Source organism: Drosophila serrata, unplaced genomic scaffold (genome assembly GCF_035046125.1).
Source record: "Drosophila serrata isolate PLE 108 unplaced genomic scaffold, ASM3504612v1 contig_382, whole genome shotgun sequence".
NCBI classification, from domain to species: domain Eukaryota; kingdom Metazoa; phylum Arthropoda; class Insecta; order Diptera; family Drosophilidae; genus Drosophila; species Drosophila serrata.
Window position 1 is genome coordinate 8,653,774 of NW_028257280.1, and position 27,248 is coordinate 8,681,021.

The window sequence follows — 27,248 nt, forward strand, 5'->3', positions numbered from 1 at the left end:
CTACATTTAGTACCAGAATTTTCGTTGCATACTTTTGAGCGCTCTGGCCATGGATTTACAAATTCAGAGTTTTAAGTCACAGCAGGCGTTGGATTTTTTAACAAACATTTTAACTTTTCTATTCAGTCACAAAACTTTAATAAACAAACCAAACTGTTGTAATTGTAGCAAAAAAGTGTATTTCATTTTACAATTGTTGTTATACGGGCAGGTAAGTTTTTTATTGGATATTTAGCTCACGGATACTTAGCCATATACGAATTGGTCAAAATTTTTAAAGCCGCTCATAAAAAATTAATTTAAAATGAGGATTCTTTGTCTTGTTTGCTCAATTTTATTCGTTTTAGTAATGATAGTTTTCTTAGCGATTTTGATTGCGGCGGCCATAGCAGCGAAGTAAATCAATTTGTTTTATCAAAATCAATTTGTTTTATTTTTTAATTCATTTATAAGAGATTCGAGGAATTAGGTGTAAGGCTAAGCCCGCGCTTGTAAGTCGTGATTTCATCCGCTGATTCGGTGACTGGCGAATTAAAACATAAAATTCTGCGATTGCTAGTTTCTGCCAGGCTCAAGCAATTTGGCCACACTGGTGGTTCTCAAAAAGTATCGATAGTATCGATATTCTCCCAAGTTGTAGCAGGCGATTTGCTTGTGCTCCGTTTCTCGTTTTGTTTTTGTAGGTTTTGACTGTTTTATTTATAGTTTTTCAAAGAAGTCGGCAAAATTACCCAATTAAATTGTAATTATTAGTCAGGCGTACAAATTAGATGTGTGTGCTCCGTGCAAGTTCTAACAGCACCGCAGTGTCCCCCTGTTACAGTTACCAATTGAAAAACCGAGAAAGAGAGAGCGAGAAAAAGTCCAAGAACAAGAATTCGCCAAAAGAATAACCAAAGAATTACCAGCTGCAATTTCGCATTGATTTGCCCTTCCATGCCATCAATTCACCATTGGTAATATGTCGAGCCATGTGGCGGGTGCTGCCAGTGAACTCGGTGGCGCCCCAGAGCTTCAGCAGCAGCAGCAGCCGCCGCCATCATCCATGGAGGCCGCTGCTCCAACGGCAGCAGCGGCGTCATCGGCTCATGAGCAGGCACAGGGTCAAGGACAGGTGAAGACGCCTTCGACGCTGGAGGCCCGTCATGCTGGCCACTCGCGGCGCACGGGCGGCGGCCAGGCGCCGTCCAAAAGCCAACCAGGCAACCAGGAGTACCAGTACTTCTTCGAGGACGAAGTATTCCGCATCGATCGACGTGGCCGCGTCCATTTCGGCGTGGTCACGGAGACGGCCGAGTCGTACTCGTCCGACGAGGACGATGTGCCCGACGAGGTTCTATCCAAGGGCGAGGTTCGCGTGGCCTTCTACCCAGACGGCAAGGAGATGGTGCAAACGGAACAGTCGGTGAGTAAACCTCCACCGTTGAGGTTATGTAACGGCCTCGACTAACTGTTCTTTTGTCGTGTTTGGACAACTGTTTTTTCCGTTGTTCTTTCTGTTTCCATTTTCGGCACTGACACGTGCTTATTTGCTCTTCTCTTTGAACGCGGAACCATGTGTTGCGCAGCTTGGACTGGCGGACAGAACCCTAATGCCGGGCGATGTGGTCCGTAGGCGTTTGCCCGGGCAGAAGGATCTCACTGGTCAGGCGGGCTATGTGCGGGACGTGAACGTGTGCGCTGATGTCAAGGTGCTGGGTTCCAAATATATCATTAAAAACGTACCAGCCGAGCGACTGCGTCCCATCTCCGAGTGGACAAGGGAACTGGCCGTGTGTCTGGGCACCTGGATAGGCACCACAGTTCACGTGGATGAGAGTGCAGTCCTCAAGTAAGTGAAATGATTAGCCTTTAGATATTTTCTTAGTGTTTATTAATATTCAAATTTCTTGCAGATCCGCTAATGGCGCCCGTTTTGAAATCACCTCATTTGATTTCCATAAATTCAAGGATGCGGTGGGCTCTTGCACTACTCGTGACGTCTTCAATCCCAATGTCTATTATCGGGGCAACTTGGTGGTTGGTCGCTTGCCGCCCCCTAATCGCGTCAAGAATCTGACACCAGATATCGCTATACCCACCAATCGAAAGGGGCGCGCCGTGGTAAGAATAAATAAACCAAATAGTTCCACCAGACTCTTTCATATACAAAGTATCAGGTCTCATATAATGTAAATTATAAAAAGAATGTAGTCTCTGAATCTATTGAACCTTCCATTTCTGTTTTAGTACACCGTGGAATCAATTGACACCTCATCCATTACCGTAGCCTGGACATGCAGGGCCATCTCGCAGTTCGAAAATGTCAAAGAAATTGATCCACTAAAACATCCAAAAACCATCATAAAGGGCGAGGACTTAAGCAAGGTGAAACGCCTCAACATTTACGAATCCTATATGCTGCAAATTCACGATCGTTTCTACCTCAAGTATTCAAAATGTGATAAACTAGTTAAATACACTGACTGGGAGGATGAGCAAGGTAGGATATGGAAAACTTTTAAGTCTTTGCTTTGTGAATTGATAACATTCCAACATCTTATAATTTCAGCGATTAAATACACCTCAATTTTTAATCGCCATCATAGGCCAGATCTGATAGAAAGCAAGCTGAACGTTTCGGGTAGTCCGACAGCATCCAGCAGTAGCAATACGCGGAATCTGCCCAAGTTCCGTCGCCTGGCCAGCAAGTTTGGTGGTATGCGTATGGCACGATCAGCATCCGACCATGACTCCAACGCCAATGCCAACACGTCACTTAAGGCTAGTGAGAATGCATCTGAAATAAAGAATCGGCCGGGTGGCAATGAGGAGACCTGGGACTCGGTAGACGATGAAGAGGAAGAGGATGAGCAGGACGTTCCTGAGCCCCCTGAACCGTCTCCGGCCTCCGAAAAACTATCTGGCGGCGCTGAGGTAAACCCGTCGACCGCCGCTACCGTGAGTACTGCCTCCCAAACACCAAGAATCACTATGCGCTATGCCAAGCGGCGGCATATGAAAAAGAAGCTTAAGAGTGTGAAGAAGCTGATCACTTCGCCGTTCGTCAAGAAAGAGATGAATCCCAAGGATGGCGATGAAATCGTGGTGGAGACGCTGGTCGTTTACAGCACGGTGACTGTTGTTTGGCAGGACGGGGTGGTCGAGGTTGGCATTCATTCCACAGATCTGTATCCGATCCATCATCTGGATAACCATGAGTTCTTCCCGGGCGACTTTGTAAGTAAGGCCAACGAAAACAGCACCGGAACAACCGATTACGGGGTTATTCAATGTGTGGACCACGACGAGCGCATCGCCAAGGTTAAATGGTTTAATATATACACACAAATAGATAATCCAATGTGAGTATTTATACAACTTGTGTGATTGAAGCATGACATTAACGTTCTGCTGTTGTTTCCCTTTATAGTCCTTTGTACAAAGAGACGGAGGAGCTGAGCGTATATGATCTGAAGGATCATTCCGACTACCAGTTCCGACCAGGCACCATGGTCATTCGCGTGTCCAACTTTACAGGCGAAGATGTCGATTCAACTGCTGGCCAGGTGATCGACAATTATCCCGACGGGCGTGTCCGTGTTTGGTGGGCCATGGGCCACATCACCAAGTGCTATCCCCAGGATCTCTTTGAGATCAATCACACCGATCCGGAGGGCTACGAATCGGATCCATCCGATGACTCCTGGGAAACGCAATCGGAAAACAGTCGTGTTGGTGTTTGCGTACACATGACGTCGACGGATAACGAGGAACTTATAAGCGGCATCAATAAAGCAATGGAGGCTATGCACCTTCTAAACAGGGTATTTCGCGGCCTGCCCGAATGCCGCAAGCCGGATGTGCTCAATGACCTGGTGACCGTGTACTCAAATTGCCGTTACCTTGACCATATGCTAAAGACCCACTTCTTCCAAGAGGACATTTTTAAAGATATCCTCAAGTTGACCAACAAGTGCCCCGACTGCGCCGTGTCGGAACATGAAGAATCACCCGCGAAGATTTGGTCTAACATGCCCGCAACTCCAACTAATATTAACCCGGTTTTATCTGTTGATGCCCAGTCCTCATCGACGCCAACAAAAAGGAAGTCGTCAACGGAATTGGACGAGGTCCAGTGCAAAAAGAGCGTGGACGAGATTAATGAAGAGGATTTACTCGGCGTTGGATCGTGCGAACCGAACTCTCAGGAAGAGAAGGAAATGTTCCCCAACCGGCTTATTGATAAATATCGCTGCGAATACTCTAAATTGCTGAACACTGCACATGCCAGCATTGCGAAAGCCTTTGAGAATCGTGGCAAGGTAAGAATAATATCTTTAGGAGATTAGTTTCAATTTCAATTTTAACGTATTTCAGAACGATTCGGGCGTCCACTCGCGCGGGGAAAACATCTCGGGCGAGGTAAACAATCCTTGTAACGATGAGAAGGACATGGGCGAGGAGAATTTAGACGAAAAGGGAGCTCTGTGTGACTTCACTATCGAACTGATTGGTCATCGAAATCCTCGTGTCTGTGAAATGTTTTGGCGTCGGATCTTTGATCAAATGCGAAAGTGTCGCCAATCACTTGAGGATTCGTCCTCCAAATCCAAACTGAACACCAAGGATGATGACGAAGAGGTAAGCGATGCGGAAGAAGCGACTGAGGTCGCCGACACAGAGGAGATTTCCGACGAGACAGCAGCGGTTGAGGAAGCCATGGAGCAGACGCTAAATCTAAATGTCCTGTCCGAGTCGCTGCCGTCTGTGGACAGTCCTATGGCCTGTTCATCACCTTCGCTAGCCACAGTTTCCAATCCCAGTCCACCCGTTTCCGACGATTGCTTCCAAGTGCTGTCCAATGCACCGCCGACACATCACTTTTACGGCCACATTATAGCCCCCGCCAACAAGTCCTATTATCAGCGCGCAGTGCAAAGGGAATACCGCATGCTGCAGGCCTCCCTGCCGCCCGGTGTGGTGGTACGTGCCTACGAGGATCGCATGGACCTAATGTCGGTTATGATGGTGGGTCCGAAGCGTACGCCTTACCAGAACGCCCTCTTCTTCTTCGACTTTCAAATGGGCCGCGACTACCCGAAGAACCCGCCCGTGTGTCATTACCTTAGCTATTGCACGGAGCGCCTCAATCCGAACCTGTACGAGGAGGGCAAGGTTTGCGTGTCGCTGCTTGGAACCTGGTCTGGACGCGACACCGAGGTGTGGTCCCCTAGCAGCACCATGCTGCAGGTGCTCGTCTCCATACAGGGTCTCATACTGGTCGATGAGCCCTACTATAATGAGGCGGGCTACGAGAAACAAAGAGGTATTTTGTTAAATGTTTAAAGAAATTATTAGTTTCCTTATACCTTATTTACTTTGTGCAGGCACCCAATTGGGCAATGAGAACTCTCGTGTCTACAACGAGATGGCTATCATTAAGATTGCCCGCTCCACGGTCAAACAGCTGAAGAATCCACCGCCCATTTTTCGAAACGAATTAATCGAACATTTTAAGGAGTTTGGTGGCGAGCTGGTCGGACGCATGCAAGCCTGGTCGGAGTACTCGGCAGAGGAGCAGCGTCAGAAGATAAGCGATATCAAGGGTAAGCCTCGATAAAAAAATGTTTATATGGTGATTTACTAGTTCGGTTCTCTCAGATGTGAACGACGAGTTAAAGACGCCCTGCGAGATGCCAGAATTTCCGCTCCTTCCCTGTAGCCGGGGCTTCTGTGTTGCGTTCAAGGGAGTGCTGGATCAGCTGAGAAGTGAGCTGGCAGCTTTGGGGGCGGCTCCGGCGAAGAGTGAACAAAACGGCATCGAGACGGCAGTTGCAGCGGCAACGGGAATGGGAATTGCGCCGCGTGCCGCTCCGGAGGAGGTCTGAGTGCCATTCATAACCGCCTGTGTCGATGCCTGTGAAATTGGTGCCTATTCGAAGAACTCAAGACTTTTGCCGCCTTGGCAAAGGGCAGCAGCGTTTTATACCCAATCTTAAATGCCGAATTTTTCTCCACTCGAATTGCTGGCACGAAGCCAGCCTGTTAGTTAAATGAATTTTCTAAATTTATTGCTTATTATTTTTTCATGAAAAAAACAAAAATGAAAAAAAAAACATGAAAACGATAATACGCTTCATATTTATGGCGTTAGCATGCACCCAATGTAATGTTAGTCAATTTTATTTATTTTTAGTTGCCAGCGCAAAACAAGTTAATCAAGCATCTTTGTATCTAGTGAATTGTTCCGATATTTTTGCCCGTTACCTGGTCCGGTCTAGCGAATCTCTGTTTATGCTGGCGCTGTTGCGCTATAATTGGCATTCCACTAGAGCTTAGCTTAGTTAGTCTATCCGTGCCCCTTCTGCACAGTGTACGTAATAGTGTAAGCTAGCCAATGCGATTATGTGAATAAATTAGCAATTTTATTTATTATGCCTCCAATTTCTCTTGTATCCAATCGATAAAGTCTCCGGTACGGGTATATACACCTGGCCAGCCCTTTAGGCCGCACGGTCGTGTGCCGTACGAGGTGATGCCGGCGATGTAAAAGACCTCGCGACCACCGCCTGTGCCAATGGATGCCATTAAGGGTCCCCCCGAATCGCCGCCGCAGGTATCAACCTTGAATTGACCGCCAGCACACATCTGCGAGTTGTTTAGATGCACCTGGAAAGTGGTGTACTTATCCTGGCACTCGGTCAGGTTCCACACGCCCACCGAAATCTTCAGCTTGGTTGGACTGGGCAGCATGTTCTCGGTGAGTCCCCACCCGGCCACATCCATGGTGTATCCAACAAAAAGGTTCTTTCGCAAATCCTCGTCGGTTGGCAGGCAGATGGGTCGCACGTAATCGGTGAAGCTGTGGACGGGAAATACTTTGAAGTAAGCATCTGGAAGGCGAAGGATGTGCTATGATCCGCTTACCTCACACTTCGCTTAAGACGGAGCAGTGCGATATCGTTCCTCTGATCCACAGAGTTGGGCACATACCGCTCGTGGAGGATGGCCTTCTCCACCTCGATGTCTATGTGATTGGGGGCACAGACGCGCTTGCCATTCGTCTGGGTCTCGCAGTCGGGATCTGTGCGTGTGTCCCACTCACCCAGGCGAACGCTGTTCAGGACCAGTCCCGACTTATCCAGATCATCGCTGGCCAGGCAGTGGGCGGCGGTCAGTACGTAGCGGGAGTTAATCAAGGCGCCGCCGCAATTGAAACTAAAAGATTCAGGGAATACTGCAAGCAAGATGAAATAGAGGATTATATTTGCTATTCCACAACAACACAAATCTATTTAATAATTTATTTTCAACTTGTTTATTTTTGATGATGAGAAATGACCTTTGAAAATAATCTACTCACGTTTTTTATACCGCAGTAGCACCATCCAAGGGAATTCCCAGAGCGTTGTATTGGTACCACCAACAATGCGATCACCGAATAGGAATCCGCATGTGTCTGTTCCGGGCAGCACATTTCCAGGTTGCTGGCCGTCCGCATCTGAGGCTTCCTGCGCTCCGCTGACTCCCCGCTTGCTCTGCGGACAACATACCAGGATGCGGTTCATAAGATCCGTCTGCTGCCGTCGGTTGTCCAGGCCGCACTGGCTCTTGGAGAGCAGCTCTCGCTGGGCGGCTGTCTGGGGGCTTGCCTTCAGGATGTCGGCCAGATAAGGACAGCTCGCTATATGGACGCACTGACCTCGTTCCTCGCTCTGCTGGGGTGTACAGGTGCCGAAGCTAATCTGTGCGGCATCTATAAAAATGAAGAGTATTAATTGCGTTGCAGTTCAACGGAGATTAAACCGGTTCGCCGTGGAGCGCACACATGATGTTTGAACGATAATTGATTATAAATTGTTAACTATAAATATGTACCTAAATTTCTCGTACCCAACTTCGGGGGTATGTGTGGATACATCTCACTTTAGAGTAGAGTTTCACTCACCCGCTCCTACGTTTATTCCGGCTAACGTGCTGATCAGCATCACCAGCATTAGGATTTTCCGCTCCATAGTCACCATCTCGTCGCTGCGGGTTTCAGGCTGAGACTAACAAAGTTCTCCGGCAGGCGGATCGGTTTAAGTTCAGCTTAATCGCTACCGCTCCCGCTGCATCGACTACGATTATCTCGAGCGTTATCTCTTTATTCCATTGTCAATAGGTCAAAGGTGGCTCCAGATTGCGGGCAACTGCACACTGATACGAGCAGAGTTTTCCCAGTTTTTGCCAATTGTGGAAATTATCAGGGCCAAACCCATCCAGCTCACCACCCTTCGACACCTATCTATCAACATTTACCTGCTCTACTTGGATCGCAGATAGATGCAGTTGCGTTAAGTCAGTCTTCTCTTAACCGGTTATTCTCAGAAAACCTGGTCATGACGTTTTAATATCGCTAGACATATTTACATTTTGTGTGGGATTCTCCAAGCGTTTTATTTTTTTTATGGTGTTAAAAACAGGAAAAACAAAGGGTCGTATATGTTCCCGGGGTCTCAGCTTAATGGGATCACTAAGGTCAAAAACACAAATCCTTTGAGAATTCTTTGGGGAAAAAACTGGGTCTGACGTATAATTAAGTCCACCTTCAAAGACAAAGTTGTCCCCTAAGTGAACTGATTCACTCTTATTAAAATGCACTCCATTTCGATTAAATGGAGCCTGCACCCAGTAAAAATTTAAGATTGTTTCGCCCTTTGCTCTTTACTAGGAATCAGCTGGCTACAACTCAAATACAAATGCTTAAAACTAATGCCTAGAAAAGGGCAGTTTACTCCAGAGGGCATCGATAGTTGTTAAGGTAAGCGGGTACGAATTGATTGGGGGCGTGTAATCTAAATCTTGTTTCCGTTGTTCGCGTAGTTGTAGACCTGCTGGAAAGCTTCGCCATCATCGCCCTCGCCATCGTCCGAGTCATCGGAGTCGAATGTGTTGTCAGGGATGTCATAAAGGCGAATGATCGGCTTGTTGGGATCTTTCATGATTAGATATTTGCCGTCCTTCTGCTTCATGACCAGATCGATAATGCAACGCAGGACACCCCAGGCGTTGTCCATGCTCAGGTTGATCTGGGTGGCGAACTCGTGTGGCTTGAACTGCTGCGTGCCCAGAATAACGTGGCGGGAATGATCCCTTGGATTGATACGCGACACATAGCCTAGCTTAAGCTGATCGGAACCAGCCAGCACGGCCTGAACCGTCCACTTGGCCAGCTTGCAGGCGTTATTCCTCAGCTCGTTGGCCAGCACAGCACCGCGTTGGGTATCCAGCTTCTGACGCCACTCGACGCCGTTAGCCAGCTTAGAGTCCCACTCGTTGAGGGCCTTGATGGACATGAACTGCGGCTCACCACTGGGCGTCTGCAGAACGCCATCATGCTCGCAACGAGCCACCAAAACCTATAGGGATTTATAGATATTATAATTCAAGTAGGTCAGTGGTTTTCTGGATTAAAAATGACTTACAATATCGCTGCCGAGCTCCCATTTCTTGTAACGATAGCCCACACTGGCCACCTGGATATCCTCATCCTCACTGATGAAGGGATTGCTCTCCTCAAACTTAAACTTGGCCTCTTGGTCGCCGGTTTTTAGCACCTGTTGACTGAAGTTGTGGTTGATGAACGTGGCCTCGATGGCCAGGTTTCGAGGAGAATTGCAAGAGCTATCGTCGTCGGTTGGGGGCTCGACGCTGGTCTCATTCACGGTCAGAAGATCGAACTCAGTATGGTCACGCTTGTCCATGAAGATCTTGTCGCCTTAAAAAGGAGGATATTAGTGTATAAAGGAGTAGTTTGGGAAAGTTGGCTTTAAATCAACTCACCAACTTTCTCGATAACGATGTCCCAAGAGTAGTTGGACCGAGTCGAGCACATGATGGTGGCCAGGATGGCGTCAGTGGCAAAGACGTTGCCGACGGTCTTGGACAGACGTCGGATGACAGGATCGTCAGTGGTGGTCACCGTGTGCACGATGCGGTCGATCTTCTGCAGCGGCTTCTCGTTCTTGACGTTGATGCGGTCGTAGGTCTTGTCGTAGTACTCCAATGTTCCGCAGGTGGCGATATCCACACCCTCCTTGATGTTGGGCAGCGACAGCTTGATAAGCCGCGGGAAGTCCATCTCTTCGATGGAGGCCCAATCGGCGCGCACAGCCACCGAAGACTCACGCATCTTGGGCGGCGGTCCGCGGTTGCCGAACTTCTTGCCCATGCCGCGACGTGGATCACGGGCCTTCACGTTCTTGCCGCTCAGCGTGGTCATGCCGTGGGTATTGATACCGCCACGGGCATTCCTGCCGCGTCCGGAACGCGAGTTACGCATGTTGCGGAAGCGGCCGCGCTGGTGCGGCGGCTTCTGGACACGGGCCGTGTCCACCAAGTGGAAGGTTGTCTCGTCCTCCTCATGGTAGTACGAGTACTGGTTGCCAGTTCCAAAGCTGGAGGCATACTTGTCTGCGGGAAAAAGATGAAAATTAACCAAGCTGCCACGACACACACACATAACCTCACTTTTGCCGGGCTGCGGCAAAAGTGCGTCAGTTTGGTAACTCCCTACTCACTCTGGTACTTCTTGTCGTTGTTGGAGGTGTTCGTCCAGTCGCAGATCTTGCCCAGGCGATCGTTCTTGCTGAACGGCTGGTACGGCACATCCTTAAAGGTGTCTGGCAGCTCGCAGGGTCCCCATCCCTTCTCGTTGAACTGCACGGTCGGCTTCTCGAAGGTCGGGAACTGCGCCGCGGTGTTTATGGTCTCGCTCATCTCGCGCTTTGCTTGGGCTCACCTTTCAGTGATTGATTGTTTTCGATATTTAAGAAAAAACCAGCAAATGACGAAAAAATTGAGAAAATTGTTTCGTCGCGTGTTGCGAATCTTGACCAGTGGGACCGTTGCTGGGTCGCGCAAACCAGTCATCGATTTAAGGAAATATACCAGAAAATACCAAGGGAACACCCACTTTAAAAATAATTTTAGTACGCAAATATAAATGAATTTACGTGAACATGTAAATATTAATTAATAAATAAAACCGTATTAGCTGAATCCGTTTATTTAATATCATTATTAAAATTTTATTTTATTTGTTTGTTTTGCATACATTTATGGAGTTGGTATTAAAATTGTATATATCAACAATGACTTCATTTATACCATCTGGCCACGCTGAGTCATTATTCTGGATATCAAAAGAGTGAGAGTAAAAAAAAAACAAGTCGAAACCAAAAGGAAAAACACCCACAAATATAATTATTTAACTCCACCGTTTGGCATACAGCCCATATCCCACCTGTAAAGTATCTGGAGAGTACGAAAAATCTCCTTGGGACCATCGAAACTACGATCCCACCGCTATATAAGCCCCTTAAAAAAGTTCTCTTCGTGGTGACTAATAAATCCAGTTGCAGCTAAAATGGCATTGAAAGTGTTAGTGGGCCAGAAGATCATGAACGAGGTTGTGAAGTACAAGCCTCCGCCGCCGAAAAACCAACCCACCAACAAGCTGCCAAAGGCTGGAGGATCCGGGGAGACGGAGTGGCGTGTCCTGGTGGTGGACAAGCTGGGGATGCGCATGGTGTCTGCCTGCACCAAGATGCACGACATCAGCGCCGAGGGAATCACCTTGGTGGAGGACATCAATAAGAAGCGCGAGCCGCTGCCCACCATGGACGCCATCTATCTTATTACACCATCCGATGAATCAGTGCGAGGGCTGATACGAGACTTTGAGAACCCTGCGCGTCCCATGTATAGGTATGCTCATGTCTTCTTCACTGAGGTCTGCCCGGAGGAGTTGTTCAACGACCTCTGCAAGTCGTGCGCCGCCCGGAAGATCAAGACCCTGAAGGAGATTAACGTTGCGTTTTTGCCGTACGAGTGTCAGGTATATTCGCTGGACTCCCCGGACACGTTCCAGATCCTGTACTCTCCGGCCTTCTCCTCCATCCGGAGCAAGCACATCGAGCGCATCGCCGAGCAGATAGCCACGCTGTGCGCCACCTTGGGCGAATACCCGAATGTGCGTTACCGCAGCGATTGGGAGCGGAACATCGATCTGGCTGCATCGGTGCAGCAGAAGCTGGACGCCTACAAGGCTGACGAACCCACCATGGGCGAGGGACCGGAGAAGGCCCGCTCTCAACTGTTGATCCTGGACCGTGGTTTTGACTGTGTGTCGCCTCTTCTGCACGAGCTCACCCTGCAGGCCATGGCCTACGATCTGCTGCCGATTGTCAATGACGTCTATCGCTACACTCCCGGGCCGAACCAGCCCGATAAGGAGGTGTTACTTGACGAAAACGACGATCTGTGGGTGGAGCTGCGTCACGAGCACATTGCTGTTGTATCCACCCAGGTCACTCAGAATCTAAAGAAATTCACCGACTCCAAGCGGATGAGCTCAACTGATAAGTCCTCGATGCGCGACCTGTCCCAGATGATCAAGAAGATGCCGCAGTACCAGAAGGAGCTGTCCAAGTACTCCACCCATTTGCATTTGGCCGAGCACTGCATGAAGTCATACCAGAACTATGTGGACAAACTGTGCCGAGTGGAACAGGACCTGGCAATGGGCACGGACGCCGAAGGCGAGAAGATTAAGGATCATATGCGCAACATTGTGCCCATCCTTTTGGATGCGAACGTATCGAACTATGACAAGGTTCGCATTATTTCTCTTTATGTGATGATCAAGAACGGAATTTCTGAGGAAAACCTGACCAAGCTATTCACGCACGCACAATTGTCGCCCAAAGACCAGGATATGGTCCGTAATCTTAGCTATTTGGGAATCAATGTTATTGCAGACTCGCGCAAAAAGGTTTACAATGTTCCGCGAAAGGAGCGAATTACCGAGAGCACCTATCAGATGTCCCGTTGGACCCCTGTGATCAAGGACATAATGGAGGACTGCATTGAGGATAAGCTGGATACTCGTCACTTCCCCTTCCTCGAGGGCCGTGCGCAGAACACTAACTACCATGCACCCACGAGTGCCCGATATGGCCACTGGCACAAGGACAAGGCCCAGGCACAGGTGAAGAACGTCCCCAGGCTGATCATCTTCGTTGTGGGCGGCGTCAGCATGTCCGAAATGAGGTGCGCCTATGAAGTAACCAATACGGTTCGCAACTGGGAGGTCTTAGTAGGCTCCTCGCACATATTATCCCCTGAAGTTTTCCTCAGTGACCTGGGAAGTCTCTCCAAGGAGGACTAAAAATATTTATTAAATCATATTCTTGTTAGCGATTTCGTCATGATTGTCGAGTTTCTAAATTGTTTGTTATTACTAATCGAAAGGTTCAATAGAATTCCTTAAAACATAATTAAATGTATTACCTAATCTAAGGCTACATTATTATTCACATCATATCTATTATGTGCAATTTATAATTCGTAGTAAAATATAAATAAAATATACAAATATGCTAAAGTGGTTTTAAGAGAGTTTATTTAGTTTAACATAATTTGAGGCTACAAATTGTTTCTATTTAAGTTACGTGGATTATATGGATAGAGCTTGGTAGGGAATAAAATAAGTCTTCAGCTCTATGAATGTCAACAAGTCTTCAGCTCGCTAAGATTTCAACTCTGATAATCTGTCATAGCTTTGTCATGAAGGGTAAAGTGCTTCACCAACAACTTGTCAAAGCCAGCAGACATTCAAATATCTATTTATCTATCGGAATTAAATAAATGCTCCTTGGGGCGAACCAATTTTTAACTCAGTCCAAGTTAAGTCCTTCGAAAAATGAGACCTTCAAAAGTGTCCGCTGTTCTCCTGCGAGGAATGCTTAAATTAGCATTACTTGTGGGAATAGTCCACTTCCGATCAAAAACCACAAAGCGTGGTCACATGGAGATGGAGAGTTGTTTTGGTCATCGATCCTGGCAGAAGTGGCTTTCGGTGATTTTTCGACTATTGCCCCTTATCGTTTATCTGTATATGTACCTTCTTTGGATCGTGGACGTAAAGGACTTGATCCAGTTGCTGCTGCATTCCAGCTACCTTGTCTTCTCCATTCCCTGCTTTTTATGGATTATCGGGCTGCAGCATTTCCACGGAAATTCGGTCATTGAGTTGGTCAACAAAATCCTTCGACTCTTCTCGCATGTGAGAGCTCTGCCACTCCAAAGAAATATGGGTATTGGGGGCAAACGAGAGTTGATATTTATAATACTAACCCTGCTATCCTTCGTCTCGGAATTAATTCTTATTATTCTAAAAGAATTCATGATTGAAAATATAATTGGATGGTTGTGCCTTTATTACGTCACTATGATCAGTCAAGTAATTATACGAATCAATATTGTATGGTACTTATATGTCGGTATTCTGTACGCCATGGTTAACAAATATGCCAGGCTTCAGATACGAAATATGAGAAATCAACAAGGATATCAACTATTAGAGGAGACCATGAGGCTTTACAGAGAGATTAATGATATGGTCTTCAGTTTCCAGGATATGTTTAATTTATGCCTCTCCCTTTGCCTGATGCAGAATCTACTTTCTTTCGCTGTTTTTTCCTATAAAATGATATGCAACTTGGACTTGTGTGACCTTATGATGTGGTCCATATTCCTAAAAATTCAAAGTGATTTTCTACTTATCAGTTTAGTTGTTGAAGGAGCCAGAAATCAGTTTAAAGGCATCCGGCCGATACTGTCTGAAATGTGCTGTTTTGAGGAGCAGAAAGACTTGCAAAGATTGGTAAGTGCGTTGTTTAAGTATTTAATTAAATAAGTCTAATATTTTCTCTCTATTTAGGTGGATGGATTTGCCACTCAACTAAATTTGTATCCCTTTAGGGTCAGTCTCTTTGGAGTTTGTGATATTTCCATGGAAATATATCTTAAAGTTATACTTGGAGTAATATGTTATTTAATTTTTATCATTCAGTGTGTGTTGGAAATCAAGAGATCTTAAAAACATATTTAAAATAAGTTCTTACATACAAATATTTAAAATAATTATTTTAGTATATATTTATACCCTTCTAAGGTATTATAATTTCAGTCAAAAGCTTGTAACACTCTGAAGGAGTCATTTCCGACCCTATAAATCATATATATTCATGATCAGCATCAACAGCCGAGTCGATCTAGCTATGTCCGACAAAAATTAAAGTTTTTCAAAATTTGCACAATTTTATAAGGTGCAAAATTTGAATCTTAAATATTTATAAAAATTTGAATTTCTTAAAATTTTAAATTGAGTATGCAGATTTGTCAACCCAATAAAAACTAGCATAGGAAAGCTTTCCGAATTAAAATTAATGCATTTTCGGCTTTGTTATAAGTTTCAGATACTTTGATTTGCTTAAAAAATAGTGTAATAAATATATTTGGAAGGAAAGGGTATATATAATTCGAATTCACGAAGTTTTAAAATAAAATTGTGTGTTTAATATTATCAATAATAATATCAATCGTTGTATTGTTTCACCTCAACTTCAATCTTTGTTTTCAAATAAATGTGTTTATTTTTAAATGCATGTTTTGTTATATATTTTTATTGTTTTTTTTATTTTAGTTGAAGAAAACCAGAAAATTCTTCAATGGTGGACGGTACATGTATTTATTGACAGTTGTCTAGGACTTTATTAAATTTTTCCTTATACTTCTCACAAAAAATTGCATCAAAATGGTCGGTTAAATTCGCTGATAAGTCTTGATTATATACATATAGGAACCACAACGTTAAATTTATATTTGGTACCTTTAATATTTTTGAATACTTACGTTATCAAGAGCAACGGCGGGAACTCCTTCAAATGAAACCTTGGCCGTTTCCACGGCGTACTTATCCAAGATATCGTTCACATCCCGCGTTTGTTTGCAGTTTTTGACATCATCCACGTTGATCTTGTAGCGGGCAGCACACTTGTCCAGCCGGTTCTTCTTGCCACGCATCATGCAGGCAATCAGCTTCAGAGATTCCTTAATCTCATGGTGCTCCAGGATGCAGGCATGCCAAGCATTCAGTTCGCACTCATTCACTCCGTGCTGGCACTCTACGTCCCCATCATCGTCATGCTGTCAATTGAGAGGATTATCCGAGGTATTAGCGGTCTAATATGGCTTTTAATATTTCAAGTAACTCACCCTGGCATTTCCAAAGGGAACCAGTTTGAGATCCGTGAATGGCAGGCGGTTCAGTCGAAGCATCGAGGGACCCAATTTCGTGGTAACAAAATCCATGCAGTACGGACACAGGGCCTCATAGTACAACGCGACAGGTAGTCTGTTGCTCTGAGCTGAATGATGACGCTGCAAAGTCCCCCCAGATGATCGTCAAAATTCGGAATCAAAGCTCAACTGGGCCACTTACCCTTGGCATGGCCACGCCCATCAATCCCATCATCAGCAGGCAAACAAAGACGAACGCGTTCATGGTTCAGGTTCAGTTTAATTTTTGCTTAATTTTCTGATCTTGAAAAATCTCGGCTGCTCCACGCCAGTGACCGCTCAACACTAAAATAAAGTCTGGAATTCGTTATAGACGGGACGTAGTAGCTACGTTCCCCTGATTACAAGGCGACCAGAGGCGCTGTGGGTGTTCTACTCTTAAAGGGGGTGCAAGTATTTCGAAATTGGAAGACCACCTCCTCTCTTTTTCCTCTACTTTTCTTTAAGAAACAAACATCATGTTTATAAGCAATAACAGAGATTCAATTTTGAATATATAAAAAAATTTCAAGTTTGACTAATATTTCAAATAAACATTATTACATACCAATTTTAATAACCTTTTAGGGTATCGTAATTTTAGTCAGAAGCTTGGAAAGCAGTGAAGGAATCATTTCCGACCCTATAAATCATATATATTCTTGATCAGAATCAGCAGCCGAATCGATCTAGTTATGTCTGGTGGGAAAGAAAGTTTTCGAATTTTTTTTTTAAATTGGGATATCGGATTTTTACATCGTTAAAATTTTACAATTATTAAAATATTATTATTTTTCAAACTTAAAATGCAGTATGTAGATTTGTTAGCAGTATAAAAACTAGCATAAAAAAGAATTGAGATTAATGCATTTTTAGCTTAGTTATGATTTTTTGAAGATTTTAATTTATCCAAAAATAGTAGCTTATAAAAGTTCAGATTTAATATAACAATACAGGTTCTTTGTGGTATATAAAGTCCAAAAAGCCAAAAGACATATATTTCGATGTGCAATTGAAATGACATTTAAATATACACAAAATTAAGACAATTTTAATGTTAAATATTTTAAAACTGTCTTGTTAACCTTCTAAAAGTCAATACATATTAGACATTAAAATTAAGGTTATGTTATGTTATGATCGATAGGAAATTTGAACCCATATGGCTAAGTGCAAGTTTCTTTCTTGTTTATACCAACACGAGTCAGAGGACTAATTTCTGATAATTCAAATGTTATGTTTTTAAAATATAAATATTATACAAAATTATAAAATATGCAGTTAAAAACCAATGTGTTTTTTGATAGTTAAAATTAATTTTTATGACTCTAACTTGGTTTATTAACCATTACCATTTTTTTAGTTTGTGTGGAAACTACTGCGGAACGCTTTTACAGCTGGCGTTCATTTGGGAAAATGATGCCCCTGATCCGAGACGACCCCCTGCATTGGTGCCCCTGGCGGGTGGCGGCGAGTATTTCCCCTTCGGGTCCCATGCTGTGCGTGTGTCCGCCTGCGTCAGTCCAAAACAAAGCCATCGAAAACCTCAGCTGATTAGAGCAAACACACAGAGAGCAATTGCCACTCGGAAGCTGGACTGCAGAAAGCAGCAGGCAGGGTTTAATCTTATTTTTAGTTGTTCCCGATTAGCATAATGTGTCCGATAAGAAGATCTATTTAAATTTTCACTTATATCACCTCAAGAGTTTTGAGTCAGCACACAGGCAAACAGCTTTCGAGACAGTACTGCAGAGTGTAATTATAATTTATTAGGTTTTGCACATTAAGAAACATTACTCATCATATATATTTGTTTGGTGTATTAAAATTAGGTACAAGTGGGCAGTTTGATATTGAACTTTTTCAAGTATTGCTTGCAAAAGTGCGACTCGAAATTGTAACGAATACTGCTCTGGGCATAGGGATCAAAGTCCTGGATATTAAGGAGTAAAATTAATTGTTGATTTTAGATAAATGACAACCAAAACTACTCACATTCTCAAACACAATGCTGGGCACAAAGGATAGGCCGAGTTTCAGGGTCTCATCGCCATAGGGAGCCAGGATCTCGGGTGTCTTGCGCGAGTCCTTGCATTGCCTGGCCTTGCTCACATCCAAACCCAAGTGGTTGGAGCACTTGTCAAGTTGGTTTCCGTAGGATCTCAGCATGCAATAGATCAACCGGAAGGCACTCTGGATGTCCTGTGTCTCAATGATGCAGGCATGAAGGGCATTCAGTTCGCACTCGTTCTCTCCATGCTGGCAGAATACTTGCATCTCACCCGAGGATGTATCATTGTAGAACTTGGAAAGGAGCAAATCAATCAACAAATTAATATCATCATATATTATTCATAAGGTATTTATTTTTACAATATATAAGACTTTCTGAGTATTGTTTATCAAGTAAAACGGTTGAAAAAACCAATTACAAGCTATCAGAATTATTTCTGTAAATTATTTGCATACAAATGAGTTTATAAAAAATTCACAGAATTTTTTTCTAAGAAACTTATAATTGTAAATAATAAAATATTGCTGAATACCAAGAGAAAATCCCAACAAAATTTAAAGATAAGGTTTTATAAGTTTAGAATCCACGTCATTTAATATGAATCGTATTACGCATAATTTCTTTAAATATTTTATTTTATAATATAAAGGTAATTAGCTTTGTAATTTTGCTATTTAAACATTATTGAACATTTTAAAAACACATTAAATTCGTGCTTAATGACATTAAATTAAAGTTATAACTTCTAGCAAAACACTTTTACAAAAGTGCTTAAGTTTGTTGATTTGTTAACTCATTAGGCGAGTGTAAATACAGATGTTTTGGAATATACTTTAGGTGAAATAAAAGAAATATCCATAGAAATATTTCACAATATTATATATACTTAAAGCAGTAAAACACAAATTTCTTATAGAAATATATTTTTTAATGATCATCGTACCAAAGATTATAGGACTTTATTCAAACTCCTTGATTGTACTCACCCCGGCCTTGCCAAAAGGATATAACTTGAGATCCGTGATTGGCCACCAGTTGTTATCCAGCAGAGCATCATGAAGTCGGCGTCGGATGAAGTACATACTGTCGGGACATAGGGCTTCATAGTGTATAGCCACCAGGAGTTTGGGTGCCACAGGAGCTGCTGCTGTGGTTGTTGATGCCGGAGTGGATGTCGTTGGGGTCACCTCGGTGGTGTTTTCCATGGATTGTCCCCATCCGGGCACTGCAGATATGAGCAGCAGTCCCAGTGCACAGACTATACCAAATATTTTATTCATCGTCCGCGTTCTTCCCGCTCTTGGCAGCTCCGCAAACCAAACACAACTGCTCTTTTCGATTTGCTGATTCCACATGCTCCTCCTCTCCATATAAACAATCACGCACATCTGTCACACCACACGAAGGTATGTATATATAGTATATAATGGCATTATATATGGTTTTCTCTCTCCCATTGCTCCCAGTCGGTAGCAGAAGAGCAGATCGTGTCTCTCTGGAATATCACAGCATTCGGATGATATATCACTTATCTCTAATCAGCTGGACCGAGCACGACGCTTAACCCACTGAACTTCTGGTCTTTGAGCAGAGATACGGGAATAGTTTTGTTATTTTGCAAGTAAGCATCTTTAAGAGAGCGGAATTTTGGGTTATTTATAGGAACGTAATGATCACGCATATTTATTTACATAGTCTATAAAACATACTATATGTGCATTAACAATGTTGTGTTACCTAAATAATTCAGAACAAAAATGCGTGAGATACTTGTTGAGGAGCATCATTTGAAGTACATTATAAAATTAGCTAGATTTAAGGGGATTCAAATTATTAATTAAGTTATGTTGCCCTTACATTAAAATATTTGAGAAAATTATAATATATTATGTTCAGGAAAAGTTTTTAATAAAAATACATTTAATTTATGAGGTCTATATTGAGGGCAGATTTTGAGATGTATTTCATTTGGTTTTTATATTATTTACAATCTGTCTTTATAAGAATGGTTAAAAAGTAATAAATTCTTAAAGAATTTAATGAATTTATTTATAATGTTTTTTTTAAGGCACTCCAGGACATTTTTTTTAAGATATTCAATCTAGAGTTGAGTAATAATTAACTTATTTATTTTAATATGACACCGCTAAATGAAGTTGTGTAAAATTCTTATGTTTTTTGTTTCTAGCTTAATAAATATGCTTATTACAATTCAAACCCACTCTAGCTCAACTTAAGACCTCTCTACAAATCGTGACAAGTGTTTATCTATATTTTTTGCTAAATCATCATAGTCTTACCCCTGAAAATAAAGCCATATCATTTAGCAGAGATTAATATATATTTATTAGAATATTGCTAATTATGGGCAGCATGAACAGTCAAGTGCGGCCAATTAGCAAATACTTTAATTAAATAATGGCAGCGTTGAACTAATTGAATTAAACATATTAGCAGTTGAATTAAGCAATAATTAATTGTTGCCATCTGGTGACAGACTAATTTCGAATAAATGCAACATATAATTAAATTAATGTCAGGGAACAGGTCCGAATTAAATTTGTGTGCCAAAAATTCTGTGTCTGTGGCTGGAATGTACCAAAAAAATTGGGTTAATGGCCAAAACCGTACAGTGTGTCGCCAGTGAGTGAAAATATTAACAAATCATAAACAGTAGCAAGTTGGCTTATCAACAATTTAAAGCGTAACAACAAGTTCAGTGCACTGTCATGTCGCTCCGCTGCTAATTGACAGACCAGACCGGCAATGGCTCCATGCCTTGGAGGCCGGTCCAAAACGGTGCTTTTGCTGTGTTTATTATTATTATTTTTATTTTTGTTGTTTTTATTTTTTTGTGTTTTTGTTTTTGGCCAGACAAAAACCCGTTTACAGCGCATATATAGATGTAACTGTCGCATAAAGTGGGCTTGCACAACCTGCACTCCGAGCGAATGCCATTGACCATCGTTCACTCTCGAAGGTGGACCTGAATACGGCTCCATGGCTCTTGTAAACGAACGCCAAGCCAGGCAGTTAAGCAATTTCAATTTCTAACTAATTTTCTGTGACTCTTAATTGCCAGGAAAATGTTTAGGATTGTTGCCGGTCGCTTTTATGGGCACGTCATCGTTTTGCCGGCGAGCAAGCGTGTTTCATGGTCAAGGTTTGCACGCCAGAATGCCTCCGGTCCAACATGCACAGAGAAAAATTATATATGCTATAGATTTTACAGGTAGTATGTAAATTTTTATATGAATATTCATAACCTGTGATTTAAATATACCTTTAAAAACAGTTGAGATCCTTTAAACTGTAAACAAAATTAAAAAGTGAAACTCCTTAGACGTTGGACTTAAGCGGCTTCTGAAATAAAGCTTAATGATAGGATTATTTATTACCTACTTTTCCTGTGGATCTAACTGCGTTGCAGGTGCACCTTCCATTTCAGAGAGGAACAACTTTACATCAAAGACCGGTGAAAGAGAGTTGAAAAAGCGACAGTATTTTTATGACGCGCCTCGCAGATTTCCGCACAATTAATTGGCCCGAGCTCCTTCTACGATTGGCAAGAGCGTGTTGCAGCTGCAGTTAACCCAAATTGCTTCTTTGCTGACCAATTGGGCTGGTCAGCCCATAGATCACACGGTCTTGCAACTTGAAGCAGCCCAGAGGCAATAGCACGAATAGCGTTTATCTGTGGCCCCACAATCTGAATCCGAATCGGAATTGGAGTCTAAGTCGGAGTTTAAGTCGAAGTTGGGGTTTCTGAATCACAGTCTTGGTTCGTTCCAGTTTCTAGAGATGCTGTTTGTGTTTCTTCTTGCGGCTCTTCTAATTTGCATTTTTATAGATTCGCCAGTTTTCTGTCGTTTTGTTGCATCAAAGGGTATTATTAAAGTTGGCCAAAAGTGGGTAAAGTTCAGATTAAGAATTTCGTAAAGGTTTATTTTTGGGTCTAGGAATAATAGAGAATCCGATATTAACAGAAGATTCTTTAGTAAAGATGCTGATGATCATCCAAAACACACTATTCTTATTGAGTAGAGCAAAGCTTCTACATTGTCTCATATTTATTAAAAAAATATAATGAATATATCATTAATTAGAAATAAGTATTTAAGTAAACAACATAAATTAAAGGGGTATATTTCTACATATTTTTTCTTATTGTATTATATATTATATATATTATATATATTATTATTATATTATATTATATATTATATCTTATTATATTATATTATTTCTTTCTTTATATTAATTTGCTAGAATTCTGTTTAATATCATTTTGGGTTTTCAGTTTAAATGTTCCCTCAAAAGTTCCTACCTTTTTGTGTAATACTTTTTAGGGTATTTAAAGCTTCGATCTTAAAGCTGTATTTCTTACATTTCTTTGTTAAAGTTAAACATTTTGTGGCATTGCCTGTTCTTGTTGCAACATTTTAACCGCAAAACCAATGAAGCCGTGCTAGCACCATTTTATGGCCGTCTTTTTTTGTTGATCTTGTTCAGTTGCCAAAAACGCATTCAGCCAGAGCAGTTAACCCTTGTGGAAAACAGGAAAACTCAATTAAATGAGGGCAAAAAAATACAAATTATTATATGATTTTAATACTTATTAATCATACTTAAAATTAATTAAAAACATGGGATGAACTCACTCTTAATCAGTAATTGACCAAGTATCTTATCTTCCTTCTTTTGTATTAACTCTTTTCAGCAAAGTGAAAGTTGCGAGTAAAGGTTTTTTTTACACACAGTCTAAAAATACACGCTTATACCTGCGATGATGAGTTCTTGAGGTATTTTAAAAGCAATTAGTGGAAGTAAGAATTAAACGTGACGCAGAGAAAAGAGACCGGGTCCATACTTACCTACTGCGCACACAGTGGTGTTAAAGTCAGCTTTCGGTGGCTGATTTTTTCGAGGAAAAAAAAAGTAAAGGCTTTAGTGGGTCACGGTGGACCAGTTTTGCCAGATACTGGTCAGGAAGAAATTTCGTTGCATATAATTTTCTTTTCTCGTTTTTTTAAATATTTTTTTTCCTCAAGCCTTTCTCCATTGGCTCGAACGGGCGTGTGTGTTTGCAAAAGCGGTTCCATTGCATTTGGCCGTTAAGTGCTCCAAGCCAAGTCAAGATCTTCTACCTCCCCGTTACTTAAGCCCAAGTAAGTAACCAAAGTGCTCTGTATCCACGCGTCTGGGGAACGTGTCTGGGCATCTAATTGTCCATCCTTAAAATCCAGACTGATTTCTTATGCAAATTATGGGATGGCTAATACCCGATTTCCGCTGCCCCATTAGCATTGTCAATTTGTACAGATTTTATGAGACGAGACCAGACGAGATCCCTCCTGCCATGGCATATCATAATCATAGTCTGCTGGGATTGCCTCATCGTTACACATTTCTCGGGTATTACATGATGATATTCATCAGGTCTGCTCCACTCTGGCTCGCGTGCAAAGGCCTTATAAAAAATAAAAAAGACGAGATGGTTGGGGCAATCGAATGCCAGATGCTCTGCTCTGTGGTTTGCAATGAGAATCGCCTCGAAGATGGTTACCACGAGATTAGCTGCTCGGCTAAGTTGCTTCAAATTGCCAGTTGAACGAATTTTCAATTGTTTCGAGGCTTTGTTGGAATACCTTTTGGATACAGCCCTTTTGTTTCGGCCACCGCAATAAAGTCTTTGAAATGCATTTTAAACTATACAGTTTTTGGTACTTACTTCTTGGAGCTGCGGTGCTCTCTTTTATGAGAATTGGATTTTTTGATATATTTATCTATCTTTTTATACTTTTCAGGGTATTATAATTTCAGTCAGAAGCTTGTAACTGTGTGAAGGAGTCATTTCCAACCCTATCTCCAATATATATTATTGATCAGCATCAACAGCCGAATCGATCTAGCTAGCTCCAAAAAACTTTTATTTTTTTCAAAATTTTAAAAAATTTGTAAGGGATTACATCGTTAAAATTATCCGAATTTAAAAAAAAAAATTTAATTTTTTTCTAAATTTTAAATTGGGTATGCAGATTTATTAACCTAATCAAAAATTAAAATGGGAATGTTTTCCGAATCAAAATTAATGCTTTTTTGGCTTAGTTATGAGATATTTAAGCTTTGATAATGTCATAAAAATATAGATAAATATCAATAATATAATATATAATATTAATTCATGAACAAATTGCAAAGGTATATAATAAGAATTTAACTAATTTCTTTAGCATTAAAAACTCGTTCCACATTAAACATTTGCTTCACCACTTTTCTATTTTTATCATAGTTTAATTTCTTTATTTAACTATAAAAATATTTCATATAATTACAAACATTCCTGTGAAGCTTTCTCCATACATATATATTTTCCTGTTCAAGAGTCCGGTTAAACTTTCCTGTTCAACTTTCAACTTCATCGGTTAGCTCCTTGACTTACGAGTTGGCCTTGAGTAATCGGCCTTTCCACCAGCTCGTTTAACTAGCTTTGTCACCCAGCCAGTGTTGAAGTTTACCCTTTCCCAAATACCTGTTGACTGAAAGGCGTTGCTTTACATAATAGGTGTTCATTTGCCTTTAGGGGCTATTATAATAATATATAAAGTTAATAAGGTATTCTGCATATCAATTTCGACAAAGTGGTTAGCTTAATCAAAACACCTTCCGCTGACTGCGGCAGGGTATCGTCAACAAAGCTCTGCCGCACATGCAACCAAGCATGGACCTTAAAAATGACGCCACAGTACCGCGAATGCCGAAAATGCATTTTCACATGTAGTTGCAGTTGCAATTGCAGGCAAATAAATCTCATAGTTCTCCGCTTGCCAGCCATGCAGATGTCAACTTTGACATTCCAAATTGCTGGCCGGAAAGATTTGGGGGACTCATAAAGACAGTTTCACAAGTCGAGTTTTCTTTTTTGTTTATTTTTGTTTTACTTTTTTTTTTCTGCAAAAATCGAGTTCAACGTATCAACTGTATCTGTATTTGTATCTGGCGGAGAGAGAAGAACATTATCTATGTATCTTTTGCGCTTTTTTCGCATGTATCTAGACCAAGTGTCGACAGATGAGTTGTTCTTGAGGGCTAGCTGGATGGGAGGCAAGAACGGTTTCCCGCATGTGCGGTAAAGTTCCATTTACATTTCCACTTCCACCTTAATGCCACCTGGTAATTGAGTGCAATACCCGGGCGAAAGGTGAGAGGGAAGTGATCTCTGCAAGAACAGTTAGTTCCGATGCCAATAACCTGGCCAAATGACGCACACCTTAACGCCAAAGCTACCGAGTCTAACTCGTAATAAATCTTGGCCCCTGTCCAGATACAGATACAGCTACAGCTACAGATACAGATACAGATACTGAAAAAGAAAGATACTTAAGGGGGCTGCGACACCTTCTAAATTGGGCCGACTTACGTTGCCGGCTAGATAAAGCGATTAGACATTATTTATAATTGTCGTATAATTGTGGCGCACACAAAAGCGCCCAAAATAACACTTGACTCAAATCGAGGGCACTGCCATCGTCGGGAGCTCCCTACCAAAGTTTTTCTTATTTAGGGCACCACCGACAGATGGTTTGGTTCGGGCTTTTTTTAATTGGATTGAGCTCTAGCGGTGAGCAGTCAGCAAAGCGTTCTACGAGATACAAATACGTAGATACCAAGTGGAAAGGCAAACACTAAATACTAGAGCAGTTAAACTCACACTTTAAATAAACTCACTGACGTAAACCCTTTACAGTTGTTAAAGGGGTTTCCCAAATGTCTGGCTTAAAAAACAGTAAATCCCACTTTAAGTGCTCATTAGAATGTATATTTTAGTTTATACTTAACCTATATAATTTGTATGTTTAAGGAATAATTTATAGAGGAACAATACTAGTGAGTATTTGTCTTAACTTTTATTTTTATTATGATTTATGAAGAACACAAGGCTAAAGGCATATTTATGCAAGAAACCAGTTTGCCAAAAAAAGTAACGGCCTGTCTTAAATTGGCTTTGCGTTTAAAATATGTTAGAAAATAAAGTCACCAACAAGCTAAATTTTAAAAGAAAAGATAGATATATATTTGCCAGCAGGTTTTACCTTACGGACTTGGCTTTTTATCTTAATCTTGAGCATTTTAAATGGCTTGGAACATCCCATAAATTTGACTCTAGCTTTTCCAAGTGCAGTTCTTTTTCTCTATTTGTTCTCAGTGATCTGCGATGATAAGAAGCGGAAACCGTGAGTGAATAATTTACGACTCCCGAACTTCCTTTTTGGCCACTTGAGGCAACAAGTGGCTAAGAACAACTCCACTCGACTTCCAGCGCATCAGCACTTCAACACGTCAGCCTCTAATCACATTAGCACAGTGGCCAAACCAATTGCCTCAAGAATGATGGTGCATAATTATGCGACTTGGTGGCCATTGTCTTGGCGGTGACATGGACAGGGATTGGGATGGATGTGAGCCCGATTCCCAGCTCCCCCCCATCCCCACCCCCACCCCAGAGCAATGCCAATGGGGCGTTGCGCAAGATTTATGACGCCTCCAAGCTTCCGCTAGCCATAGCTCTGGGCTTGACTTCAGCCTGAGGCTATAGCTTCTGCCATGGATCTTGTATCTGGTGGCTGGTTTCTAGCATCTGGGTCTAGGTCGTCAGACTGTCTGACTAATGGCCTGATGGCTTGTCGGCCAGATTCGGTGTTCAGTCAACTAGAAATTCTTTGCCATCTATTTCTGTTGCCTTTTTTGCGGTTTGTGTGTCGTACTCCCATATGCACTGTACTAGAATATATGCATGTATATATATAAATTCTATATATACTTGTACTTTTTTTTTTGGGCTCGGCCAATTACAAATTGTCTGACGCCTCTGAGTCGAGGGAACTAAACAAGAAATTAATTAGTCGAAATCTTCATACTCTTGAAGGGCTGTTTCAGCTTTGACGAAGTGTCTTTGTGTTTATCCCATCAAACTCTTTGTTTAAGTATGAGAAAATAATGGGGCTGTTGATGAAAGATGTTTTTAATTAAGTTGAAATAAGTAAGGATAGTGGAGGGAATATTGAAATTATGGTGCTTAACGCCA

The 27,248-nt window shown here is 42.1% G+C and overlaps 5 protein-coding genes and 1 pseudogene across 8 annotated transcripts; 2 read left to right on the forward strand and 4 right to left on the reverse strand.

Moving 5' to 3' along the window:
* The first annotated feature begins 91 nt into the window (after positions 1–91).
* Positions 92–6,426, forward strand: LOC110186327 ((E3-independent) E2 ubiquitin-conjugating enzyme UBE2O). 3 transcript variants are annotated; one of them, XM_086840971.1, is made up of 10 exons: positions 92–211; positions 808–1,405; positions 1,569–1,831; positions 1,896–2,103; positions 2,230–2,482; positions 2,552–3,344; positions 3,413–4,304; positions 4,360–5,308; positions 5,370–5,588; positions 5,644–6,426. In XM_086840971.1, the coding sequence occupies exons 2-10, from the start codon at positions 962–964 to the stop codon at positions 5,868–5,870; spliced, it is 4,248 nt and encodes a 1,415-aa protein (XP_086697097.1). In that variant the 5' UTR covers positions 92–211; positions 808–961; the 3' UTR covers positions 5,871–6,426. The 3 variants fall into 3 exon arrangements, with proteins under 3 accessions (XP_086697097.1, XP_020811133.2, XP_086697098.1); XM_086840972.1 differs by lacking the exon at positions 92–211 and adding an exon at positions 612–679; XM_020955474.2 differs by lacking the exon at positions 92–211 and having other exon boundaries at positions 587–1,405.
* SPE (Spatzle-Processing Enzyme) lies at positions 6,386–8,530 on the reverse strand. The gene is made up of 4 exons (XM_020955485.2): positions 7,931–8,530; positions 7,346–7,738; positions 6,910–7,219; positions 6,386–6,844 (listed from the first exon to the last, which is right to left on the reverse strand). Exons 1-4 carry the CDS (start codon positions 8,004–8,006, stop codon positions 6,415–6,417), a joined length of 1,209 nt encoding a protein of 402 aa, XP_020811144.2. The 5' UTR covers positions 8,007–8,530; the 3' UTR covers positions 6,386–6,414.
* Positions 8,531–8,669: 139 nt separating this feature from the next.
* Positions 8,670–10,902, reverse strand: eIF3d1 (eukaryotic translation initiation factor 3 subunit d1). Its single transcript, XM_020952582.2, has 4 exons — positions 10,545–10,902; positions 9,808–10,437; positions 9,450–9,742; positions 8,670–9,383 (listed from the first exon to the last, which is right to left on the reverse strand). Exons 1-4 carry the CDS (start codon positions 10,741–10,743, stop codon positions 8,820–8,822), a joined length of 1,686 nt encoding a protein of 561 aa, XP_020808241.1. The 5' UTR covers positions 10,744–10,902; the 3' UTR covers positions 8,670–8,819.
* A 156-nt stretch (positions 10,903–11,058) lies between these two features.
* LOC110184412 (protein ROP pseudogene) lies at positions 11,059–13,411 on the forward strand (annotated as a pseudogene). The gene has a single exon (XR_015273471.1). The product of XR_015273471.1 is annotated as a protein ROP pseudogene (transcript).
* A 2,049-nt stretch (positions 13,412–15,460) lies between these two features.
* Positions 15,461–16,507, reverse strand: GILT2 (Gamma-interferon-inducible lysosomal thiol reductase 2). Its single transcript, XM_086840973.1, has 4 exons — positions 16,313–16,507; positions 16,087–16,251; positions 15,721–16,017; positions 15,461–15,661 (listed from the first exon to the last, which is right to left on the reverse strand). The coding sequence occupies exons 1-4, from the start codon at positions 16,373–16,375 to the stop codon at positions 15,560–15,562; spliced, it is 627 nt and encodes a 208-aa protein (XP_086697099.1). The 5' UTR covers positions 16,376–16,507; the 3' UTR covers positions 15,461–15,559.
* A 1,389-nt stretch (positions 16,508–17,896) lies between these two features.
* On the reverse strand, positions 17,897–19,758 carry GILT3 (Gamma-interferon-inducible lysosomal thiol reductase 3). The gene is made up of 3 exons (XM_020954084.2): positions 19,150–19,758; positions 18,145–18,453; positions 17,897–18,082 (listed from the first exon to the last, which is right to left on the reverse strand). The coding sequence occupies exons 1-3, from the start codon at positions 19,549–19,551 to the stop codon at positions 17,978–17,980; spliced, it is 816 nt and encodes a 271-aa protein (XP_020809743.2). The 5' UTR covers positions 19,552–19,758; the 3' UTR covers positions 17,897–17,977.
* Between the last annotated feature and the right edge of the window lie 7,490 nt (positions 19,759–27,248).